The 20,969-nt window shown below is 40.1% G+C and overlaps 1 protein-coding gene across 2 annotated transcripts in view; it reads left to right on the top strand.

The window, feature by feature from the left end:
• The first annotated feature begins 5,965 nt into the window (after positions 1-5,965).
• Positions 5,966-20,969, top strand: part of PRKD1 (protein kinase D1) — a 348,017-nt gene continuing 333,013 nt past the window's right edge. For both annotated transcript variants that reach the window (XM_032180176.2, XM_058429789.1), the window contains exon 1: positions 5,966-6,553. In XM_032180176.2, the coding sequence (XP_032036067.1) occupies positions 6,290-6,553 (264 nt within the window). In that variant the 5' untranslated portion in view covers positions 5,966-6,289. The remainder of the gene's footprint in view (positions 6,554-20,969) is intronic.

Raw genomic sequence — 20,969 nt, 5'->3', positions numbered from 1 at the left:
ATTTAGATAATGTGTGACCATCTTTTCACTTATTTTGAGCTTCAATTTTCTTTTAACCATTTTTGTACATCCTTTTATCTTGCTAGAGAAACCAAGCAAAATGGAGTTAGGCTTGTTTTCTCTGTTGTTTTAACATTATAGTAAGTAATGTGGCTGGCAGAAATGATGTTTGGACCAATATAGTTGATAATATCTAGCATTTTGGGGTGATTAATGTGTGGCAGGCACTGTGTTATGTGCTTTTATATACACTAAATCATTTAATGTTCACAACTCTTGAGTAGTGTAATTTTTTACTTTACCAATGAGGTGACTGTGGCTCCAACCACAGTTAGTGGAGATGGTCAGGTGAGAAACCAGCCATCTCTCCTCTGAGCCACAACACTAATAAGCGGCAAATTTAGCATCAAAATTAGATCAGCCTTTTCCCCAGAGCTCATTCACATCCTACCACACTAAAGAATTTCAGATTTGTTAGCAATAGGAACTTTTATTTTCAAACAAATTTGTGGGACCCTGGTATATTAACAAATGAAAGGAGAGCTGCTTGGTTGAAAGTGAGGCAGGATGTCTAACTGTACTCATTAGGGCCTAGAGAAAACCCTAAGTCCTTCATAAGAAGTAGTTCATAAGCCCTTGTTCTATAACATAATATAAAATTCCCCAAGAGCACCGTTCATATATAACAGAACTATTGAAGCTAATTGATTGTTTTTAGCTTATAATAATTTCTATTTACTCTTGTTCATATACCTATCTCTATTTTTGTTCATTTTCTTGGCCCGTTTGTACTCATCCAAAACTTGAGGTGTAGTCACACTGGTTTCTGCATTTATTCCTCACCTGGATCATTTGTGATTTTATAGTTGAAAGCTTTTCTTCAAGGGCCTCCTGTCCTTTCAGGGTCTCTGACTCTAGAATCATATCTGGAAATTTGGTTTCTTTCTTTTTTTTTGTTTGTGATGGAGTCTTGCTCTGTTGCCCAGGCTGAAGTGCAGTGGAGTGGTCTTGGCTCACTGCAAACTCCACCTCCTAGGTTCAAGTGATTCTCCTGCCTCGGCCTCCCAAGTAGCTGGGATTACTGGTGCCTGACACCACGCCTGGCTAATTTTTTGTATTTTTATTAGAGTCAGGGTTTCACCATGTTGGCCAGGCTGGTCTCGAACTCCTGACCTTGTGATCCACCTGCCTCGGCCTCCCAAAGTGCTAGGATTATAAGCGTGAGTCACTGTGCCCGGCTGAAATTTGGTTTCTTAAAGAACAAATTAGTTTTTCTTCTCGGTGAAAAATTAAGTTAACAAGTTTACCTTCTTTCCTTTTATTGTCCATGAAATCATCAGCAAGATAAGGCAGCATTTTGTCACAAAATCGGGTTTTAGCAGAAGATTTTTGGCAGGTGTCTGTGGTTGATGTCTCCATTGGGGTCTTATTTTTCTTTTGTGCCATTATCCTTATTTAACCTGGTCTGATGAACAATTATAGATGAACATTCTAAAGCAAGTAAACAACAATAAATTTTTAAATCATATAGTCATCCATCTATCCATCTTTATCTTCATGCACGTAACGTCCAGTGCTCAATAATACATAAAGGAAGGATATACTGGAACCATACTTTCTCCTTCAAATCTCTGATTTCCACATTGGTATATAATTTCTGTAACCCTCAATTTCTTAAGCTGGCAAATGTTTGGACTAGGGGATATGATCCTTTCAGCCACAGATTTGCATTTTTTTTTCTCACTTTCCTTTCTCTGCTGTCCATTTAATTTGGACAAAGCATAAAGTGAGTGAGGCTGAGTGCCACTCAAATCAGGTTATTCTCAGCCCTCTTTCTAATTTTTGTGAATTATTGTATATTTCCAAAATGACTTGAACATACGACAATCTTTTGAAGACAACCTGACAAGATTAACATTCATCGTTGGAAATTGTTGGAAGTACCTCCACATACCTCTGCATACCCCTGCAGGTCCACGTCACTTTTATGTGAAGTCTTGATTGGGGCATGAAACTTTCTTTTTTTTCTTTTTCTTTTTTTTTTTTATTTTTTATTTTGTGACGGAGTCTTAACACTGTTGCTCCGGCTGGAGTGCAATGGTGTGATCTCAGCTCACTGCAACCTCCACCTCCCGGATTCAAGCAATTCTCCTGCCTCAGCCTGCCGAGTAGCTGGGATTACAGGTGCCTGCCACTACGCCCGGCCAATTTTTTGTATTTTTGGTAGAGATGGGGTTTCACTATGTTGGCCAGGCTGGTCTTGAACTCCTGACCTCGTGATCCGCCTGCCTCGGCCTCCCAAAGTGCTGGGATTACAGGCGTGAGCCTAGGCCTAGGGCGTGAAACTTTCTTACCCTTGCAGGTCCACATCACTTTTATGTGGAGTCTTCATTAGGGCGTGAAACTTTCTTTCCAAAGTGGTGCTCCCAGTCACTGCTAGAAGTCCATTATTCTTGTCTTGTTAGCCAGGATTAAAATAATGAAAGCCCATTTCATGAATATAATTCATATAAGCTACTATTCACTTTCTATATCCTCTTTTCTTTTCCAAGATTAAAACATCCAGAAGAGATTAAAACCAGATTTTCCCAAATCCTTCAAGTTTTCTATGTACAATTTCAAAGTTGCCAGAGATATATACCAGGTTTGTTATAGATATCTGTTTATTCATTCCCTTATCATTCAGCAAAAGTGAGTAGCAGTTGGAAAACTGTTAGATTTCAGTTGCCTACAATAGAAATTGCAATAACCAACTCCATGGGAATTTTCTGCTTGCGATGGGGAGATCCGGTAGATATATGATTTTTTTTCTTCTTGTTTTTCTTTATTCACTCTTTTGCATTCAGTAATATTTCACCTTCTTAAAAGTAATGTTAATTCTCTAGGGCATCTTTAGAATTCCTTCTCCTGTTTCCTTCTCAATTATTTCCAATACCCTACATAAATCTTTCATACTATTGATAAATCATAGTCTAACAAGGAGTTATTGATACTTTTTAAAAAAATTCCTCTAAGTCTCATAACTGATAAGTGCTTTAAGCTCTTTCTCTCTAGAGCTCTCATCTAATCTCACATTGAAATGCCTTCTGCAGACTGAGAAGATTTCTAAATGTATTTTCTGACCCTCTTTTCTTTTCTGGATGCTGGACCCATATATCCAGCTCTAGATGTTATTTCTAAGTTGAATATCTAGCAGCATATCAAACTCAACATGGTCAAAGTAGAAATCTTATTTCTCCCTGAACCTGCTCACTCTCTATCTTCTGTGTCAATTATTGGCACCACCATCAGTCCAATTGCTCAGAAACTTGGGAGTCTTTTGTGACACCCTTGTTCTCTTACTCCTTGTAAATCTCTGATTCATTCAGCAAGAACTTCCGCCAACATAGAGCCTGCAGTTTTCCATTTCTTAGCGTCTCTTCTACAACCATAGGAGTCTAATCTGTGTTTCTAGACTGAAAAACAGCAATAGTCTCCTACCGAGTGTCTCCACTTTTACTCTTTTCTCTTATAATCCACACAAAATCCAGAGAGTAATCTTTTAAAACATGCTAATTAATCTTATTATTCCCTGCTTTAAAACCTTCCAATGGGTTGGCAGTGCACTGAAAATTAAAAACACTTTACCATGGCTTTCAAGACTCCTGGTAACCTGGTTTCTATTAGCTCTCTGACCTCATCTCACGCACTTCCCCCTCTTTTCCTATGCCTTGAAAATGTTAAATATATTTCTGTGTTAAGAGTCTTTGCACTCTCTGTTACCCATGCCTACAACGTTATTCCCCCAGTTCTTCTGAAGTCTACCCTTTCTATCATCCAGATTTTGGCTCAAATGTAAACTTCTCAGTGAAGTCTTCTCTCATTCTCAGTCCAGAGCAGTGCCCATTTCTTCACCCCTCCTCCTATAAGTCACTGTCTTCACCATTGGGTTTAAAAAATTCATTGCAATTATGAATATTAGAAATAATATCATTTGTAGTTTTACTCCATCCCCCCTCCCCTTTTCACTGTGATCTTTTTAGGGCAAGGACCACCTGTCTTCACAGCTGTGCAACTGGTGCCAGTACAGTGCCTGGAACAGAGAAGTCCTCAACATGCAGTTGTAGTATCTGTAAAACATGAATGTCTTCAGCGCTCTTGAATCTCAAGTGAAACTAGCTTTTTGTAAGTCTCTTGTAAACTGACCAGCAAGCTTTTTTTTGATAATAGAAAACTGTGGAATATTAACTTTATTCTGATTTGAAAGAAAATGAAGTATAGTTTTGGACATTTAAAAGAAAAAAACCTCCTTCAGAATTCAGAAAGGCATTTCATCAAGAAAAATTCCACCATTTTCCTAGATTAGCTGAGTCTAGAACATTAGGAAAATTACCTACCTGTATCATGGATGAAGAGGACCACCTCATAAGTAACTATGCCGGGAAAATGTAAACACAGGTAGACCTCATCAAAGCATCACATTCAGAGAATAAATTCAAGTCTCTTCAATGTAGTTGTGCAGCCTTGCAGTGTTGAGGCTCCATTACTGACCCTGGGAACACGGTTCTAAAGGAAGCTACCTTGCAACATCTTGGGCCACAACCGGAAGTTAAGACAATAAATAAATAAATAAATAAATAAATAAATAAATAAATAAAACAGAACAAAATAAGCTATACAAAATACAAAATGTTTGTTTAGGTATGTTTGTGTGTACTTACGCAGGGGAAGGGGAAAGTCTGGGGAAGTGGCGAAGAGAGAGGCAGGGCTGACTACGTAATCTGCGTGGCCCATTACAAAACACAAATGTGAGACTCCTTGATTAAAAATTGTGAAGAAGAACAAAACAGCGACAGTAGCCTATTGTCCCAGAATATTAAACCAAACACGGGTCTTATGAGCTGTGGCCTATACAACTGCACAGTCGCACACCCATGAAGCCCACCCTGGTTGGAGGGGAGAATTATAATTCATCTCCAACGAATGTAAAGCAATCCCCACCCTGCCAAGACAACAATAAAAATAAACGGCGATCCAAATTAGGGCAGGTTGTGCCCAATCCTGATGGCTGTGCTTGTGATGACGGTGGCAGTGCTGAGGTGGACTTGGGAGCACTACTCCTATGTAACAGATTTTAGATTGACAGAGGAGAAGGAAAATAGTTTCTGAAGCTCCAAAGTAGAAACTTCAGGCGCAAAGAATAAGGTAAAGGAAAGGAGACCGCATCAGACCTTCCTCCTGCCCTTGGGCGGTCAATGCCTTTTCTTTCCAAAGCGACCCTCTCCTTAGATCACTGTGTATATCCGGTGCCTTAGGAGCTGGGGTGGAGTAGGTAGGGTTGGCTGTAAGGGCGCCTCAGAGCGACAAAAAGAGTAGAGACAAGTTTAAATCCTTTTCTGTGGATTGGCTTCCTACCCTCTTTGGCAATAAACCCCAGGGCTCCCAGAGGGGCCTGGATATAAGTGGGTTCCGAATGACCCATCCTCCCTTGACCCTCCCAAGGTAAGACCCAAGGGGAACCGCTGTGATCAGCATTCTTGAATTCCTCAAAAGTCACCTCACTTGTAGAAGTGCGTAGTCCTCCAGCATTTGGAAGAGGTGGCCAGGAACGTGGGGCCCGGGAAGTTCGCGACCCCAGGAAGCGGGTCTGAGGCGGTGCACCCCATCCACTCCGCCTGCAGTCGGGGCAGCGGGACCCGCGAGGACGGGAATCCCTGCAGGGAGGGAAGGGCCGCGCCTGCCGAGGCGGCTCCGAGCCCCGCCACTCGGTCCTATCCCGGCTCGCGGAGGCTCAGGCCCCGGGAACTGCGGGCGGAGGGGGCGGCAACCGGGCACCCTGCGGCCACTGCGGCCGCTGCTCCTGCGACTCCCGCGCCCGCCGGGTGGTGGCTCCCCAGTGCCCGCCCCCAGTTCCCCTTCCCCGCCCCTCACGCCCCCTTCCCGCCCCCGCCCCCGCCCCCGCCCGGCGCTCGGGCCGCGCCGACCCGTCGCCCCGTCTTTCCGAGCGCGCCAGGCGGCAGCTTCTTGGCGGCGGCGGCGGCGCCTCCCCAGTGCCGGCAGCCGCGCTTCGGGCCGCAGAGTCCTCCCGCCTCGGCCATTTTCCCTCCTCCCCATCTCCTCCCCTCAGTCCCCTCCCCTCCCTATCCTCATCCCCTTGCCCTCCCCCCGCCCGGGGACTTTTCCGGAAAGTTTTTATTTTCCGTCTCGGCTCTCGGAGAAAGAAGCTCCTGGCTCAGCGGCTGCAAAACTTTTCTGCTGCCGCGCCGCCAGCCCCCGCCCTCCGCTGCCCGGCCCTGCGCCCCGCCAAGCGATGAGCACCCCTCCGGTCCTACGGCCGCCCAGCCCGCTGCTGCCCGTGGCGGCGGCAGCTGCCGCAGCGGCCGCCGCACTGGTCCCAGGGTCCGGGCCCGGGCCCGCGCCGTTCTTGGCTCCTGTCGCGGCCCCGGTCGGGGGCATCTCGTTCCATCTACAGATCGGCCTGAGCCGTGAGCCAGTGCTGCTACTGCAGGACTCGTCCGGGGACTACAGCCTGGCGCACGTCCGCGAGATGGCTTGCTCCATCGTCGACCAGAAGGTAAGTCGCCGTACCGCTGCTAGCCCGGCGCCTCCCCGCGGCGCAGGGGGCGCTGCCCGGCTGGCCCTCTCCGCGCCAACTTTCCTGCTCCCGGGGCTCGGCCGGCCGCCAGCCTCGCCGGCTCTCTGGAAGCGGCTGGCCCCGCCGCGGCTGGACGCCTGCAACCCGAGGCGCTGCGCTCGCTGTTGCTCATCCACCTCTCGCCCCATCTTCCTTTATTCACCGATTTCTCTTCAGTCCGCCTTCTCCTCACCCATTTCCATCCTTCTCATGACATTTCCAGGTATCTTGCCCTTTCCTCGCCGCGCCCCTCCTTGTCCTTGAGACTTTCCAGTTTTCTTCCCCTCTCTCCCCTACGGACCCTGGACCAGCGCATTCCTGGTGCAGGAATCCTCCTTCCTGCACCAGAGTGCCCCTGGAATGACCTGGAGACAAGGAATTTCTCACCTGTCAGATAAGCTTTTAAGAGAGTGTGATTGACTCGGCCAGTTGTGAAAACAACTGACCAGGACTGCAGCTACCCAAGGCCCTGTCATCTTTTAGTTCCACCTCTGTATGAGCATGGAAACACATTTTCCAACGACAAAACCTGCAAGTTGCAACCTTCCTATTTTTCATTTCCAGGATGCTGATAGTAGGACGTTGAAGTGGTGGGGGTGATGTCCAGGAACACCCCGAGGCTGGCTGTGCCCTTAAGTTTGAGGCTGTGGGGCTCTGGACAGCGGCCACTGAAGGCAGGTTAGAAGAAGGGCCATTATACGGGGCCAGGCCACCCCCAGAGGAGACTCAGCCCACCCACCACTGTTTACAGTTGCAATTTGGATTTTCAGGTTGCCTCTGGAGCCATCCAGATGGATATTGCATGGAAGGGGGTGATACAGATGTGAGGGAGAGGGGGCCATGGCGCCAGTCTTCTTAGTGTAAACAGCCAGCGTTTCAGGGGTGGAGACAGAGGTCTCTAAAGGTGCTGAATTTTTCAGCTCTGGAGGACTGGCTAGCACTCCTTTTGCTTTCTAATTATCACTTGAATAATCATGAATTGCTTTCTTTAAACTATTTGTAACAGAGTTTGCTAAACCTTGAGGGTTGTGAATTGCGGCACTGAGCACAGGGACGTTAAAAGCTCCAGGTGGAAAAAAATCACTGATCTAGAAAGTTGTGAAAGTTCTAGACTAAGGTAACAATGAGTGCCAGAAATTTATTTATGGAAATTTACTTTTATATTATGGGTAATGTCGATTGTTTGCAACTTCCAAGAAAATGACACATTTTGTCTAATGCTGATATAAGTCATGCTCCTTTTCCACATCAGTATTGTGGAATGTCTATTGTGGGTCAGCAGGAGCACTCCTAGGCACTGTGAAAGCCTTGTATACAACCCTCTCCATTTGGATGCAGACCAGTTAATTAAACAGCAATGCTTCATAAGCACATATACAATGTAAAATAAAATTTCGCAAAAAGCAAAGGTAATTCTGTACAATTTTAACTTTTCTAAATTCTAAAGCAAGTGAGGTAGTGTCAGAGAATATTCAAATTGGGTCAAAGTAATATTGATAGACTTTGTTTTGACCAGCTTGAGTTCTCCCTGCCCCGCGCCCCCCACTTCCTCATGGAGTTCAGGATGGAGAGACTGATGCCTAGTTCAAGAGGTTTAGTAGTGGGATTTTAACTGGAGGGTGAATTCCAGGTGTCTTAGAAGCTACCAAGGGGCGTGTTACATGGCGAGAGTGAGAGGAGAGCAGAGGGAGAGGGACAGCAAGCACCTATGGAATGCAGCAGGCCTGCAGGTGGTGGCTGGGGTATTTAAGGGAAGTATAGTTATGAAAAGGCCTTGAATTAAACTCAAATTGCTAGAAGCCTCAGTAATCTTTTCATAGTGACATCATACCAAGGACATGTGAAAGACAGATTTGCTGTGTGGTGGTTTTAGAATGCCAAAAATGTTATGGCAGAAAGAGCACCGAAGTTCAGTCATGAGCTAGTTGGAACATGAGCCAAGACTCTTGGGGGAGAGACCAGGAGAAATACTGGAAAGGGAAAATCTTCAGCCCTGATTGGTGACTGATTTATAAGGGGAATCCTTTCCTTTTGTATTTATTCTAGTAGTTTCTTCTGTCTCTCAAAGAAGTTTGAAAAGTTTGACTGTTTGGAATAGTTAAAGATCTCACTTTTTTTTTTAGGTTATAAAAAAGTTGGGGTTAGATTTATAGATGTGAACTTGAGGGTTATTTATATACAGAATACTGTGAATAAATATATACTGGATAGTGTTTCTGGACAGAGGACTTTTTCAATTTCTCTGTCATCTGTCATCTCTTTCAGAATATATTATTATCCCAGCAGAAACAAAATTAAGAGAGCTGAAGGTCCATCACAGGATACAGGGATCTCTGTGTGTTGTGACAGCAGGAATGGCAGAGTGTCAGTGTGGAGTTAAGGAAGTGGGAGGGAGTTCTTTTGTCTTTTATTTCAGTTTTTTTTGGAAGTACCTTATGAGGACATCAGCTATGAGGAAGGATGACAGGAGTTTGGGGAGTGGATGTTTCAGGAGAGAGCAGAGGGTTTGAAATCATTTACAATTTACTATGTGGGCTGAAGTCGTGTGGAACTTACAGCAGAAGGTTCTCCTGATCTTTCTGAGTCTTCCACATCTGTTGTTTTAAATGTGTTAAGAAGGTTTTCATTCACTTTGTTCAGGAGCTCCCTAAATACTAACATAGATCATACTAGCATTGGAAATATTAGCTGACAGTTTCAGTAACATCATAGGACATTTCCTTTGGGATGAGCAACTGAGGTATACGAGGCTGCATAAGTTTCCCTGAGAAACTCACCTGTAAATTATTATTGTTATTATTTAGAATTTAGAGTATAGTTGTTCTCTAACTATGTAGCAGACACAATTGTACTTGAAACATTGTGGTAATTCAACAAAAAATACTTATTTTAAGATAACATACCCTAAGTATATACTGACTTATATAAGTAAAGAATTATTTCTTTCGTCTTCTAGTTTAGGTGAAAAATCTAGTCTTGCTTTTTTGTGTGTAACAATGTATGGCTATATAATATATTATTCTTTCTTTTTAGAAAGTATTGGTCCAGGGTTTTATTTACATTATGTTTATTTATTTAGTTTGCAAGTGTGTGACATTGAAGCCTGGTTGTATATAAAGATATGTATTCTGTTAGCGTACATGGTTGTTGTTCTCAGGAGGGTAAAAAATAATAACAATAATTGACTTCACTTTGAAACACTGTTACTTTCTACTATCAAAGAAACCTTGAATATGTAGACTGAGGAGGAATTTTTTTAAAGCAAGGAAAAAAAATTCCAGAGGAAGAGCTAGTTTGGTTTCATAGTATATCATCTACCTATCTACCACACACACAAACAAACACACATACTTTTTTTTTCCCCCCCTCAAATGAGCAGTGTTACTCTTTAGGGATGCTTGATGCAATTAATATGACTGTTCATTTTGGCTGTTACCTTATTAGAAAGGCAACTGATATTTTACTCTTAAATGTACTTAAATGGAGTAATAGCATTTATAAGACCCCTGGCATATAGTTTCACTTTTCAGAATCATCTTTTGGCTAAAGAAATTTAACAGTGAGATTTTAAGTAGATAGCTCACTAAAGAAGTAAGGTTAGTGCCTTGGTTTGAAAGTAGCATTACTTTGCTTGTAATTGTTTCACTTTAATTGTATTATACATTGTTTTCTTAATAGTTGTGGTGTCATTTTTCTCTTTATTACTAATTTTTGATACTCCGCACATTCCACATAGATTGAGAAAGCCGGAAGTAATTAGGTGCTTGACCAATCCAACTCCCCTGGATCAACAAACTCCTTTTAAGCTAATGATGGTCTTTGGCACTTAGGTGTATATATTTTTATTCCAATTTTATAATTGGCTATATTATATGTCTACTGATTTCTGATTTAATGATGAAGTATAGACTTTGTCATTTTGCTGTGATTTTTTTTTTTTTTTTTGACAGTCTCACTCTCTTGCCCAGGCTGGAGTGCAGTAGCACAATTACAGCACACTGCAGTCTCGGCCTCCAGGCTTAAGTGATCCTCTCACCTCAGCCCCTTGAGTAGCTGCGTCTACAGGTGTGGGTGACCATGCCTGGCTAATTTTTAAATTTTTCATAGAGATGATATTTTGCCATATTGCCCAGGCTGGTCTGGAACTCCTAGGCTCAAGAGGTCCTCCTACCTCGGCCTCCCAAAGTGCTGGGATTTAAGGAATCCCACTGGCTGTAAGCCACTGGGCCTGGCCTATTAAGTGATTCTTAAGTAATATAATTTTAGTACTTTAATTTTATTTTTATTATTTTATTTTTTGAGATAAGGCCCAGACTGCAAGTACAGTGTACAATCATAGCTCACTGCAGCCTCAAAGTCTTGGCTCATGTGATCCTCCTGCCACAGCGTCCCAAGTGTTTGGGACTACAAGTGTGTGCCACCACATCTGGCTAATTTTTATAATTTTTTTATAGAGACAGTGTCTCACTATGTTGCCCAGGCTGTTCTTGATTTCCTGGCCTCAAGCGATCCTCCCACCTCAGCCTCCCAAAGTGCTGGGATTACAGGCATGAGCCACTGTGCCCTGCCTGTATTTTTAAAATTTAAATTTCTTTTCAAGTTTAATAATGTAACAGGATTATATTTTGGAACTGTATATTATATACATATTTATGTATTACAGATGTGGAATATATATGTAGTAGATTATGTTTAACTATTTTTTAAATATATTTTTAAGAGCTTCATTATCCTTGTATAGCCGCCAGATGTGAAGTATTGTTTTATATTTTGTATTATAGACTGCAAAAAATGAAGCCTCATCACATATCTCGCAATCCCAAAGAGAAACTCTGCTTTATATTTTTCTTTTTTTCTTTTTTCTTTTTTTTGAGATGGAGTCTTGCTGTGTCATCCAGGCTGGAGTGCAGTGGCGCAATCTCGGCTCACTGCAAACTCTGCCTCCTGGGTTCACGGCATTCTCCTGCCTCAGCCTCCCAAGTAGCTGGGACTACAGGCGCCTGCCACCACGCCCAGCTATTTTTTTGTATTTTTAGTAGAGACGGGGTTTCACCATGTTATCCAGGATGGTCTCGATCTCCTGACCTCATGATCCACCCACCTTGGCCTCCCAAGAGAAACTCTGCTTTATATTTTTCTATCAATTCACAGACTTACAAACCTTTTTAAAACAGGTATGTACTATTTGACAGTTTTCACAAGAATATCCTGTGAGACTGTGAAGTTAAAACCCTTAAGCCTCGTAGTCCATGGGCTGGGAAGAGTTGGATGATTGGCTTATTTGACAAATACATGAATTCATTTGGGCCTTTAGATTCAGAATTGAGATCAATCTGAAAGAGTGTATGGTGGTGGTGGTGGGGGATTTACTGGAATATTATTAATAAGGTTTAAAAACTTGCCCCAGAAGACCATACTTCATGACTGTGCTGTTTATTTTCACCAGATTCCTATGATAGCTTTTATGGGAGATTTATAACTTTATTTTCTAATGATTATTACCTTTTTTTGTGAGATGATTGTATATAAGTCTTCACTAATTTATTCACGAATAACTGTTAGTGACCTTAGTAGAGAATACAGAACATTTGTAAGTCTATGAATGTATATTTGTGACTTATCTAAGATTACTTTGAGATTGAAAGACAATATATGTAACATACATATTGCTTTGTAAATATGTGCATAATAAATGCTGTGTTGACTAAAGCTTAAAGCTCTATAGACTAGCATACTGTCTTATTAACAAAAGAAATTTATATTTATTGTCTTATTCTTATCTCAATATATAATTAAAATTATAATATTAAAAAAAGCCCAAAAGCAATATGGCTGTAAGGCCCAGGTGACATCTTTTTCCTGACCTCTGTATCAGGGCAAATCTTTTAAGTACTTATGTTTTGAAACAGTTTCTCAAATCTCAACCTCTCAGCATTCTTTAAGGACTAATCTAATTATTACTAAATGAAAGACACATTTGCTGATAAAAGTAAAGCATATTTTCATTGCTTTTTATTATTTTTGACAGAAAGATGATTTAACTCCTTTTCAATTACAAGTGCCATGTCAATGGTATTTCACTTGATTTTTAAAAAAGGAAATAAAATAGATAATGGTGCAACATTTGGGAACACAATGATTCAAAATTCTGGTTCTCAAGACCAAAATTTAAAGCTTATTTGCAGATCATCGCTTGATACATGAGAAGGAAGGTGCTTGGAAATGATGTAGGGAGATTGCAATTTGCTGTCATGCTAACATCTAGAGGTTGTTTGCTAAATTGTTCCATCTGATGATAGCTAATATAACATAATTGGTTGTGCATATGCAGAAATGTCATTTTGAGATGAGAAGGCAAATTTACTGGGAAACAATTGAGATCAGTTTGGCAAAACCAATCACAAGTCTTTTTTAGATATTCCCACTACCACTTATCTGTCATGGAAGTCCATGCCCCATTATAAAACCTTTAGAAAACCACAATCTTTAATTATTTATAAGTCTTTTAAAGAAGAGTGTAATGGATAATTATATGAAACTTTGTGTGTGTGTGTGTGTGTGTGTGTGTGTGTGTGTTTGTGTGTGTATTAGACTGGAATCATTGAATAAGCTCTCAAACTATACCAAAGAACTAGTATAATGATCAATATTGTAGGGCTGGACTCAGACTGTTAGAACTTGGTAGAATGCAATCTTATAGGTGTTGATGGTAACATGAAGTTTCCTTCCTTGCTTTGTTTTTATATTTGTTTGCTTTGATTTATGTATCAGGGTAATCTTTGACCTCTGACCTTGCGCCGTTACCTTAAGGTGAAAAATCTAAACCCAAATGTGGCAATAGAGGTAAAAATATAGGGTGTTTTTTAATAATAAAAGATACTACTTATCTTTTAATTTCCCCAGCATTACTTTAGAGTGATTTTGAAAATGAGATTTCAATTTCTTAAATCTTTCCTTATTGTTGGAATATGTTGGAACAAAACAAGACAAGTGCTTCCTTCCTTCTTTCCTTCTTTCCTTCCTTCCTTTTCTTTTCTTTTCTCTTTTCTTTTCTGTCTCCCCTTCCTTCCTTCCTTTTCCCTTCTCTTCTCTTCTCTTCTTTTTCCTTCCTTCCTTCCTTCCTTCCTTCCTTCCTTCCTTCCTTCCTTCCTTCCTTCCTTCCTTCCTTCCTTCCTTCCTTCCTTCCTTCCTTCCTTCCTTCCTTCCTTCCTCTCTTTCTCTTTTTCTCTCTCTCTCTCTCTTTCTCAGGGTCTCACTCTAGTCATTCAGGCTGGAGTGCAGTGGCATAGTCTGAGCTCACTGCAGCCTCAACTTCCCAAGCTCAGGGGATTCTCCCACCTCAGCCTCCCAAGTAGCTGAGACTACAGATATGTGCCACCACGCCTAGATGGTTTTCTATATTTTTAGTAGAGACAGGGTTTTGCCATGTTGCCAGGATGGTCTTGAACTCCTGTGCTCAAGTGACCCACCTGCTTTGGCCTCCCAAAGTGCTAGGATTATAGGTATGAACCACTGCGCCCAGCCTCATTTCCCTCTTTCTACTGATAGAATTTAGATACAAAGAAAATGGTGATTTTCCTTACAACTATTCAAAAAATTTTTTAATCTATAAAGAATATGAGATATTTCCCACAGGAATTCTTTTAATACTGTCAACCAAATATTTTTGTACCATTAAAAACCAGTTGTGATAGCACCACTTGAAGTTATTTGGCAGCAGAGAAATTCACATTGTTCTGTTTCTTACTTTTTCTGGTCTCACCTAGAAAAACAGATCATTAAATATACAGAGTCTTCAATTATATGGCCACTATGGCTGTTATGGGATATCATATAATTTAAATAGTTAAGAATTGGTACGAAAACAATGCATATTCAGACAAATTTCGCCTGCCTAAATCTACAGTTTCCTGTGTAGAAGTTTCTTCCAAAGTTATGAAAGGTTTTATTTGGCTTAAGCCAGACAATTGATATAGTAGCTTAGCAATGTTGGCAAACATGAAACTTAGATTTTAAAATATGCAATCACACAGGAATTTTGTTCAACTTATTTTGGTGAAAAGGAAAAAAATATACACCCTTCGCTAGTTCATTGGCATCTATTCTGACTAAACCACTGATTGATGAGGAACTAGTGAGTGTATTGCTTGTTTTTAGGCACAATTTCAGGAATTTCTGAATGCTTCTCTCCTTAATTGTCAGCAGCCACTTTTCCCCGCATATATTATAAAATGGTTGAAAAGTATTAATTTAGTAATGAAAATATGAATGAAAAGTATGAATGTGCATAATACATGGTGTTGTTGATAATTAGTTTGATTTTTTTCCTGCACTCAATGTTCTTACAGTTAGGTGATTCTCTCAACCTGAGCAATTGCTCAGTGCAGGGTGAAAAGATTAAAGAGATTGCTTATTTGCAGTTATGTAAATATCCACAGTAATCATGAACATTTTTATTTTTCAGTTTGTTTGATTCCATATCAATTCTGGTTAGGAGTGGCATGTTATACAGGCTTTTGTAAACGTATTGACATTATTTCACACAATGTCTTGTACAGTCAGAGAGATTGGGGAGGAGAGGACTGAAGGGGCAGTTAAAAACTAGAAATAAAGAGTCAAGTGGTAAATTGAAAAGGCCAGAAAAGTGGAACATTAGATTAAAGGGTCACCACTTGTATTACAGCAAGTATTTCAGCTACTGTGAGCAGGTGAACATTGAGATCTAATGGTTAGCACCTTCTGAAAATATATTCAGAAGCTTCCTAATCAAATTATACATATGGTACATATTCTTGGTGTCATTGGGGTCATAATAAGTAAGTGGGTTTTTTTTACATTTTTGTAAATTACTATTTGATATTTTCATAGTTCTGACTGTTTGAATTAGCTGTCTCACGTTGAGTTCCCTTTGTAACACTGCAGGTGATCCTACAAGATTCTTTCTCCCTCCCCAGCATTATTAAGGTGTAATTTACTAATAAAAATTATATATACTATGATATATGATGTAATGTTTCGATACATGTATACATTGTGCAGTGATTAAATCAAGCTAATTAACATGTCCATCATCTCACAGATTTATCTTTTCTTGTGTGTGTGGTGAGAACATTTAAAATCTACAATCAGGCAATATATTATTTTCTGCTTTGAAAAAATCAATTTTGGGGTACTAGGCTTAGTACCTGGGTGACAAAATAATCTGTACAGCCCCCCCCATGACACAAGTTTACCTATGTAACAAAACCGTACATGTACCCCTGAAACTAAAATAAAAGTTAAAAAAATCTATTTTTTACTGAAAAAATTATCTACAGGTATGTAGATTTGCTATAATCATACTCTTCAGTTCATAGCACATTTTTTTCATCAGTCCAAGTAAGGATCCTATTGCGTTATGTTTTATTTTGTTTTATTATTTATTTTCAACCAGGCATTGGAAGAACTGTGGTATGTGTATGAAGTATTGTATCTTGACAGTTGAAGCTTGTTTCAGTATACAGAGTTTTTCACAAAATAATAGATGGTTAAGATAAAATTAAAAGGGTATTCAGCATTTTAAATAAAGAGCTGTATCTCTTTTCTTTTTCATAAACAATAGAATGAAAATAATCTGAATATAATTAAATTCTAACTTGATATGTCACAAACAGAAACATATTTCTACATCAAATAAAATAATCTGTTCAAATATGAAATCCATGTGTCATTACATGAGCTTGCGTTTTTTTGGTAAATGGTTTAAGTTGACTTTTGACTAGGAATTTTTTTTGCTTGAAATTTATTCACCGACATTTATGTTGATGTAAATTTCAAACTTTCTTAAGAATCAAAGCACTTTTCATTAATTATTAAGATTAATCTGTTAGGTTAAAGTGTTAATAAAAGTTTTTAAACTGTCAGTTTTGGCCATACCAAAAATACAGAGCCTTTTCCTAGGTTGTCTAAATCCATCATATTAATGACATAATAATTACAGGATGATTATGGAACTGTTTCTTTGTTTTGGGTGAATGACTAGCTAGAAAGAGACTAGGGATTCAGTTCTAGTTCAGGTGCTAGAATTAAGTTCCAGAGACTTGATTGAATTAGGCCATTTATCAATAGTCAAATGTTTATTAAAGACACTCTTTCTTAAACTTTTTATCAATTAAACATGAACATTTCCCCCCCCTCCCTTCTAACTCCTCACATTGTTGAGAAATGGTGGTAGGCTTGTGTTCTGGTAGGGCCTCTTGGGTTGGACCAGGGAGTTCTTATCATTACAAAAAGTGGCTATGTCTTTTTCAGAGTGTTAGGAGATCATGGTTAGAATTTAGGGAGGAACACACTTAAGGGAGCATTTGGCAGAGGGACTAGGAGCAGTTTGAAGACATTTAAGTGTGACTTCATTGCCACAGGAAAAAGAGATTATTAGGGTGAGACATGATACTATTTCTTAGCCTACAGAAAGGTGAGGTCTACTGTCCATTTTGAGACATCCGTATAGTTCTGTGGTGCAAAGCTGGTATCATCTTTGCATTTAGCATCCTTGAAAGGCTTGGTCTGGGTCTCTAAAATGGAAAGCTGCAGGTAAGAACATGGGTGACCAACAGCGTTGCAGTTATTTAGAGATTGGTTAGTGCTGTTAGATCCTCAGAACAGTAACACTAGAGGTTATGACCACTTGACCAAACAGCCGTAGCTTTTTCACCATTGTCAAAAGGAGGAAAGAGTTGGGGAATGGTGTCAGTTAATCTTTGGTGATGACTTTGAATCAGTGGTAGTGAATAGACCTGAAACAGTGACAATAGGCAAAGTCTGTGGGCTTCTGAGACTTATGGCACCTGAGGGCAGAAAAGAACATGACAGCAAAGCTCTGACCTTCCTGTGGCTAGAGCCGGAAGAAATGGCCACACTAGATCACTCAGGAATAACAGTGGAAAGAGATCTTGGAGGTTGCTTTTTACAAGCAGAGTAGTCCTCTTTAGAAATTTCATGAGCATCACAGTGAGAGCTCCAAAGGGCAACTTCATGATGACCTGTCTGTAAGAATTTTGAAAAGCTTATCCCAGGAGCCTTGGGTCACGATAGACAAGGTTCCAGGGCCTCTTCTGGAAAATTCCATGAGTGGCAAAGGACCTTGAACTGGTGGTTTCTCTCACAGTACAATGGCCAGCAGAGGGGAGCCTCCAGGAACAAAACCTTCCTGACATTTACTTTGTGTGCCAGTCTTGGCTTTTCATTTGTCTTTTCTGATTTTCACAGCAGCCCTTTGTGGTAGTAATTTTATCTCTATTTTAAGGATGAAGAAACTAAAGGTTGGAGAGGTTAAATTATTTACCTCAAGTCACATAGCTACTATGTAAAAAGCAGACTCTCCCAATCCTTTATTCACCTGCTTGAAAGGCCGTAGATTTGTACAGAGAGTTTGGAATTATCAGATTATGGGAGGAAATTTAAATCTTCCTATTTTGTTGGCTGAAATTTACTTAAAAATGCTTAAACTTTGACAGTGTGGTATTATTGATTTATTTAAATTATTCCTTAGTCTAGAAGGCTTCCCTCATCTGGAATTCACATCCCAATTAGTGGCCAGCTAGAATCCTAGTCACTTTGGAGGCCACTACTACAAGGATTCTCTTATTGGTGTCAAGATTCCCCCCACTTCTCACCCCTTCAGCATTTATAATTAATATAGAGAACATTAGAACTGGACTCATTGGGGAAATTAGTGAAATTTGAGAGATATTTTTATATCTCTTTTAGAAATACTAAATCTGCCTATTTTAGAGATACTCCTCACCCTTGAGGAATCATATGATCTGTAGTACGTCTAATTGTTAATTTTTTTTGAAATATATTTCTGTTTGTGTAGCAGAATTTGGTTTGGAATTTGCTCCTCTGGTAACAAAATTGTGGAGATAGCCAGTCCTTACCAACCTGGACATTTTCAGATGCCACTGTCTTTATCCAAAGAAGTTAATTACCTTGTGTAACTGAACTGGCCTTTTTTCCAGTAAGATGTGGCCACCAAGTGTTGTGGAAGAAGAGATTATGGTAAGACCATATATTGATCATTGTGGTTCAAAATTAGTAGATGTAAAGAATTACATTTATCAGTGTAAATCAATGAATCATTCTTGAATAGTACACTGATTCTGAGTAGGTTCTGAGAAAACAACTAAGGGTCCTTAAGAAAAGTGCCTTTCAGGCCAGGCGCGGTGGCTCATGCTGTAATCCCAGCACTTTGGGAGTCTGAGGCGGGCAGATCACAAGGTCAGGAGATCAAGACCATCCTGGCTAACACGGTGAAACCCCGTCTCTACTAAAAATACAAAAGTTAGCCAGGCCTGGTGGCGGGCGCCTGTAGTCCCAAGAGGCTGAGGCAGGAGGATGGCGTGAACCCGGGAGGTAGAGCTTGCAGTGAGCGGAGATGGCACCACTGCACTCCAGCCTGGGCGACAGAGCAAGACTCTGTCTCAAAAAAAAAAAAAAAAGAAAAGAAAAGTGCCTTTCAGTGTTTGCTTTTCTTATTTATTTATTTAGAGATGGAGTCTCGCCCTGTCCCCCAGACTGGAGTGCAGTGTGATCTCAGCTCACTGTAACCTCCACCTGCCGGTTCAAGCAATTCTCCTACCTCAGTCTCCTCAATTCTCCTACTTCAGCCTCCTGAGTAGCTGGGATTACAGGCATGTGCCACCACGCCTGGCTAATTTTTGTATTTTTTGTCGAGAGAGGGTTTTACTATGTTGACCAGGCTGGTCTCGAACCCGCCTTGGCCTCCCAAAGTGCTGGGATTACAGGCATGAGCCACTGTGCCCGGCCTGCTTTCCTTTTAGAAGGAGTATTTGGGTTGTATATTTGCTAAGGGTCATTCTTCACAAATATGTATGTTTATTATTTTAATAAAGTTTGTTTGCTTGCTTATTTTTTGTCAATTATGAGTGAAGCCACGTGAAGGTAAACTTACTCCCACTTGTACATGATTGATCACAAGCTACGTAGAAGTTTTCTTTCCACTTCAGTGATTGAATTGAATTGTGAATTGCCTTGCATCCTTTCACATTGTCTGTGTCCAGGGCTAATGCCAACACTTAACTTCCCTCATAGACTAATTGTACTTTCCTCAAACTTTACAAAAATGTAGATATAAGTGTGTCTATATATATAGAGAGAGATGACTTGACCTAAAGCACATTCATAATTCAGTTCAGTTCAAACGTTTCCTGCCCTGAATGAGTACTGCATAGCACATAGTAAAGTAGTTTTCCTTAATGTACTAGAAAGGTGCTTTTCTTTGATGTATTTGGAACTTTTGAACTTTAGTACAAATGGACAACTTACATAGAGACTTCTCTTTTCACATGAGTTACTGGTAGTGTCTTGCTAATGAAAAGGCAGCAGACATCTCCAGCTGTACTAGAGGTCTGAATTTACTAGATGTCTTTTAGTCAAGTACTGTGCCTTTGTAAACCTTATCTTCAGATAACTCATCTTTAACTAGTTGGACACAGGGCATCAGTTGTTGCTTGAGTAGTAAGGCGAATCACTCATGCCTAGCTTTCCTTTACCAAATTATAAGTACTCAGAAATAACTGATTAACTTCAGAGCAGCCTTTGTGACAGATGTTAATTTCATCTACTAATGTGGAATGTCAACTAGGATGTAGATCTTAACAATATTTACATAAATCCAGTGGCTTCCATACATTTTTGAAGAATGAAAAACTACATCTTGCATGATCTTTGCTTTTTTTTCAATTATTTGAGAAGGATAAGGAGCAAAAGTAAACATAGAGTGAGGATGGACTAATGGAGAGGAGTTGCTCTAATACACTAAATTAAATAGGCTGACCATATGCTCTGTTGTCCAGGACAATCCCAATTCCATGCCTGTTGTCCTGGAATTCTTTTAAATTGTATATTCACTAATAAAAAACAATAAAGAAAAACAGAAAGAAAAACCTGACTAAGGGCAGACATTTTATTACCTTTTGGCCAAAAAACCTGTACATTTAAAGAAAAAGGTAAAACTTACATTTCATAGAAAGAGTCATCAAATCATGTATATTAACCATGTCATTTTCGGTAACTCTTCTAAATGGTTTAAGCTAAAAACAAAAACAAACACCCTACTTAGGTTAGAATGTTATCCACTTTGAAACAAATGTTTCTGTATAACTTAAAAATGAAAAGACAACTAACATTTAGAATTCATTTCATAAGCTAATTGCTTAGTCTTACTTTGAATGTAATATATAAAGCAGTTTCAGTGCTCTTTTTCAACCAGTCGGTAATCCAAGATACTGTAATAGTACATTTGTATCAAACAGAAAATAAGTTTGATTATTGTGGTAGTAAATACTAAATTGAT

The sequence above is a fragment of the Hylobates moloch genome, unplaced genomic scaffold (genome assembly GCF_009828535.3).
Source record: "Hylobates moloch isolate HMO894 unplaced genomic scaffold, HMol_V3 SCAFFOLD_16, whole genome shotgun sequence".
In the NCBI taxonomy this organism is placed as follows: domain Eukaryota; kingdom Metazoa; phylum Chordata; class Mammalia; order Primates; family Hylobatidae; genus Hylobates; species Hylobates moloch.
This window is presented reverse-complemented; position numbering and strand designations above follow the sequence as displayed.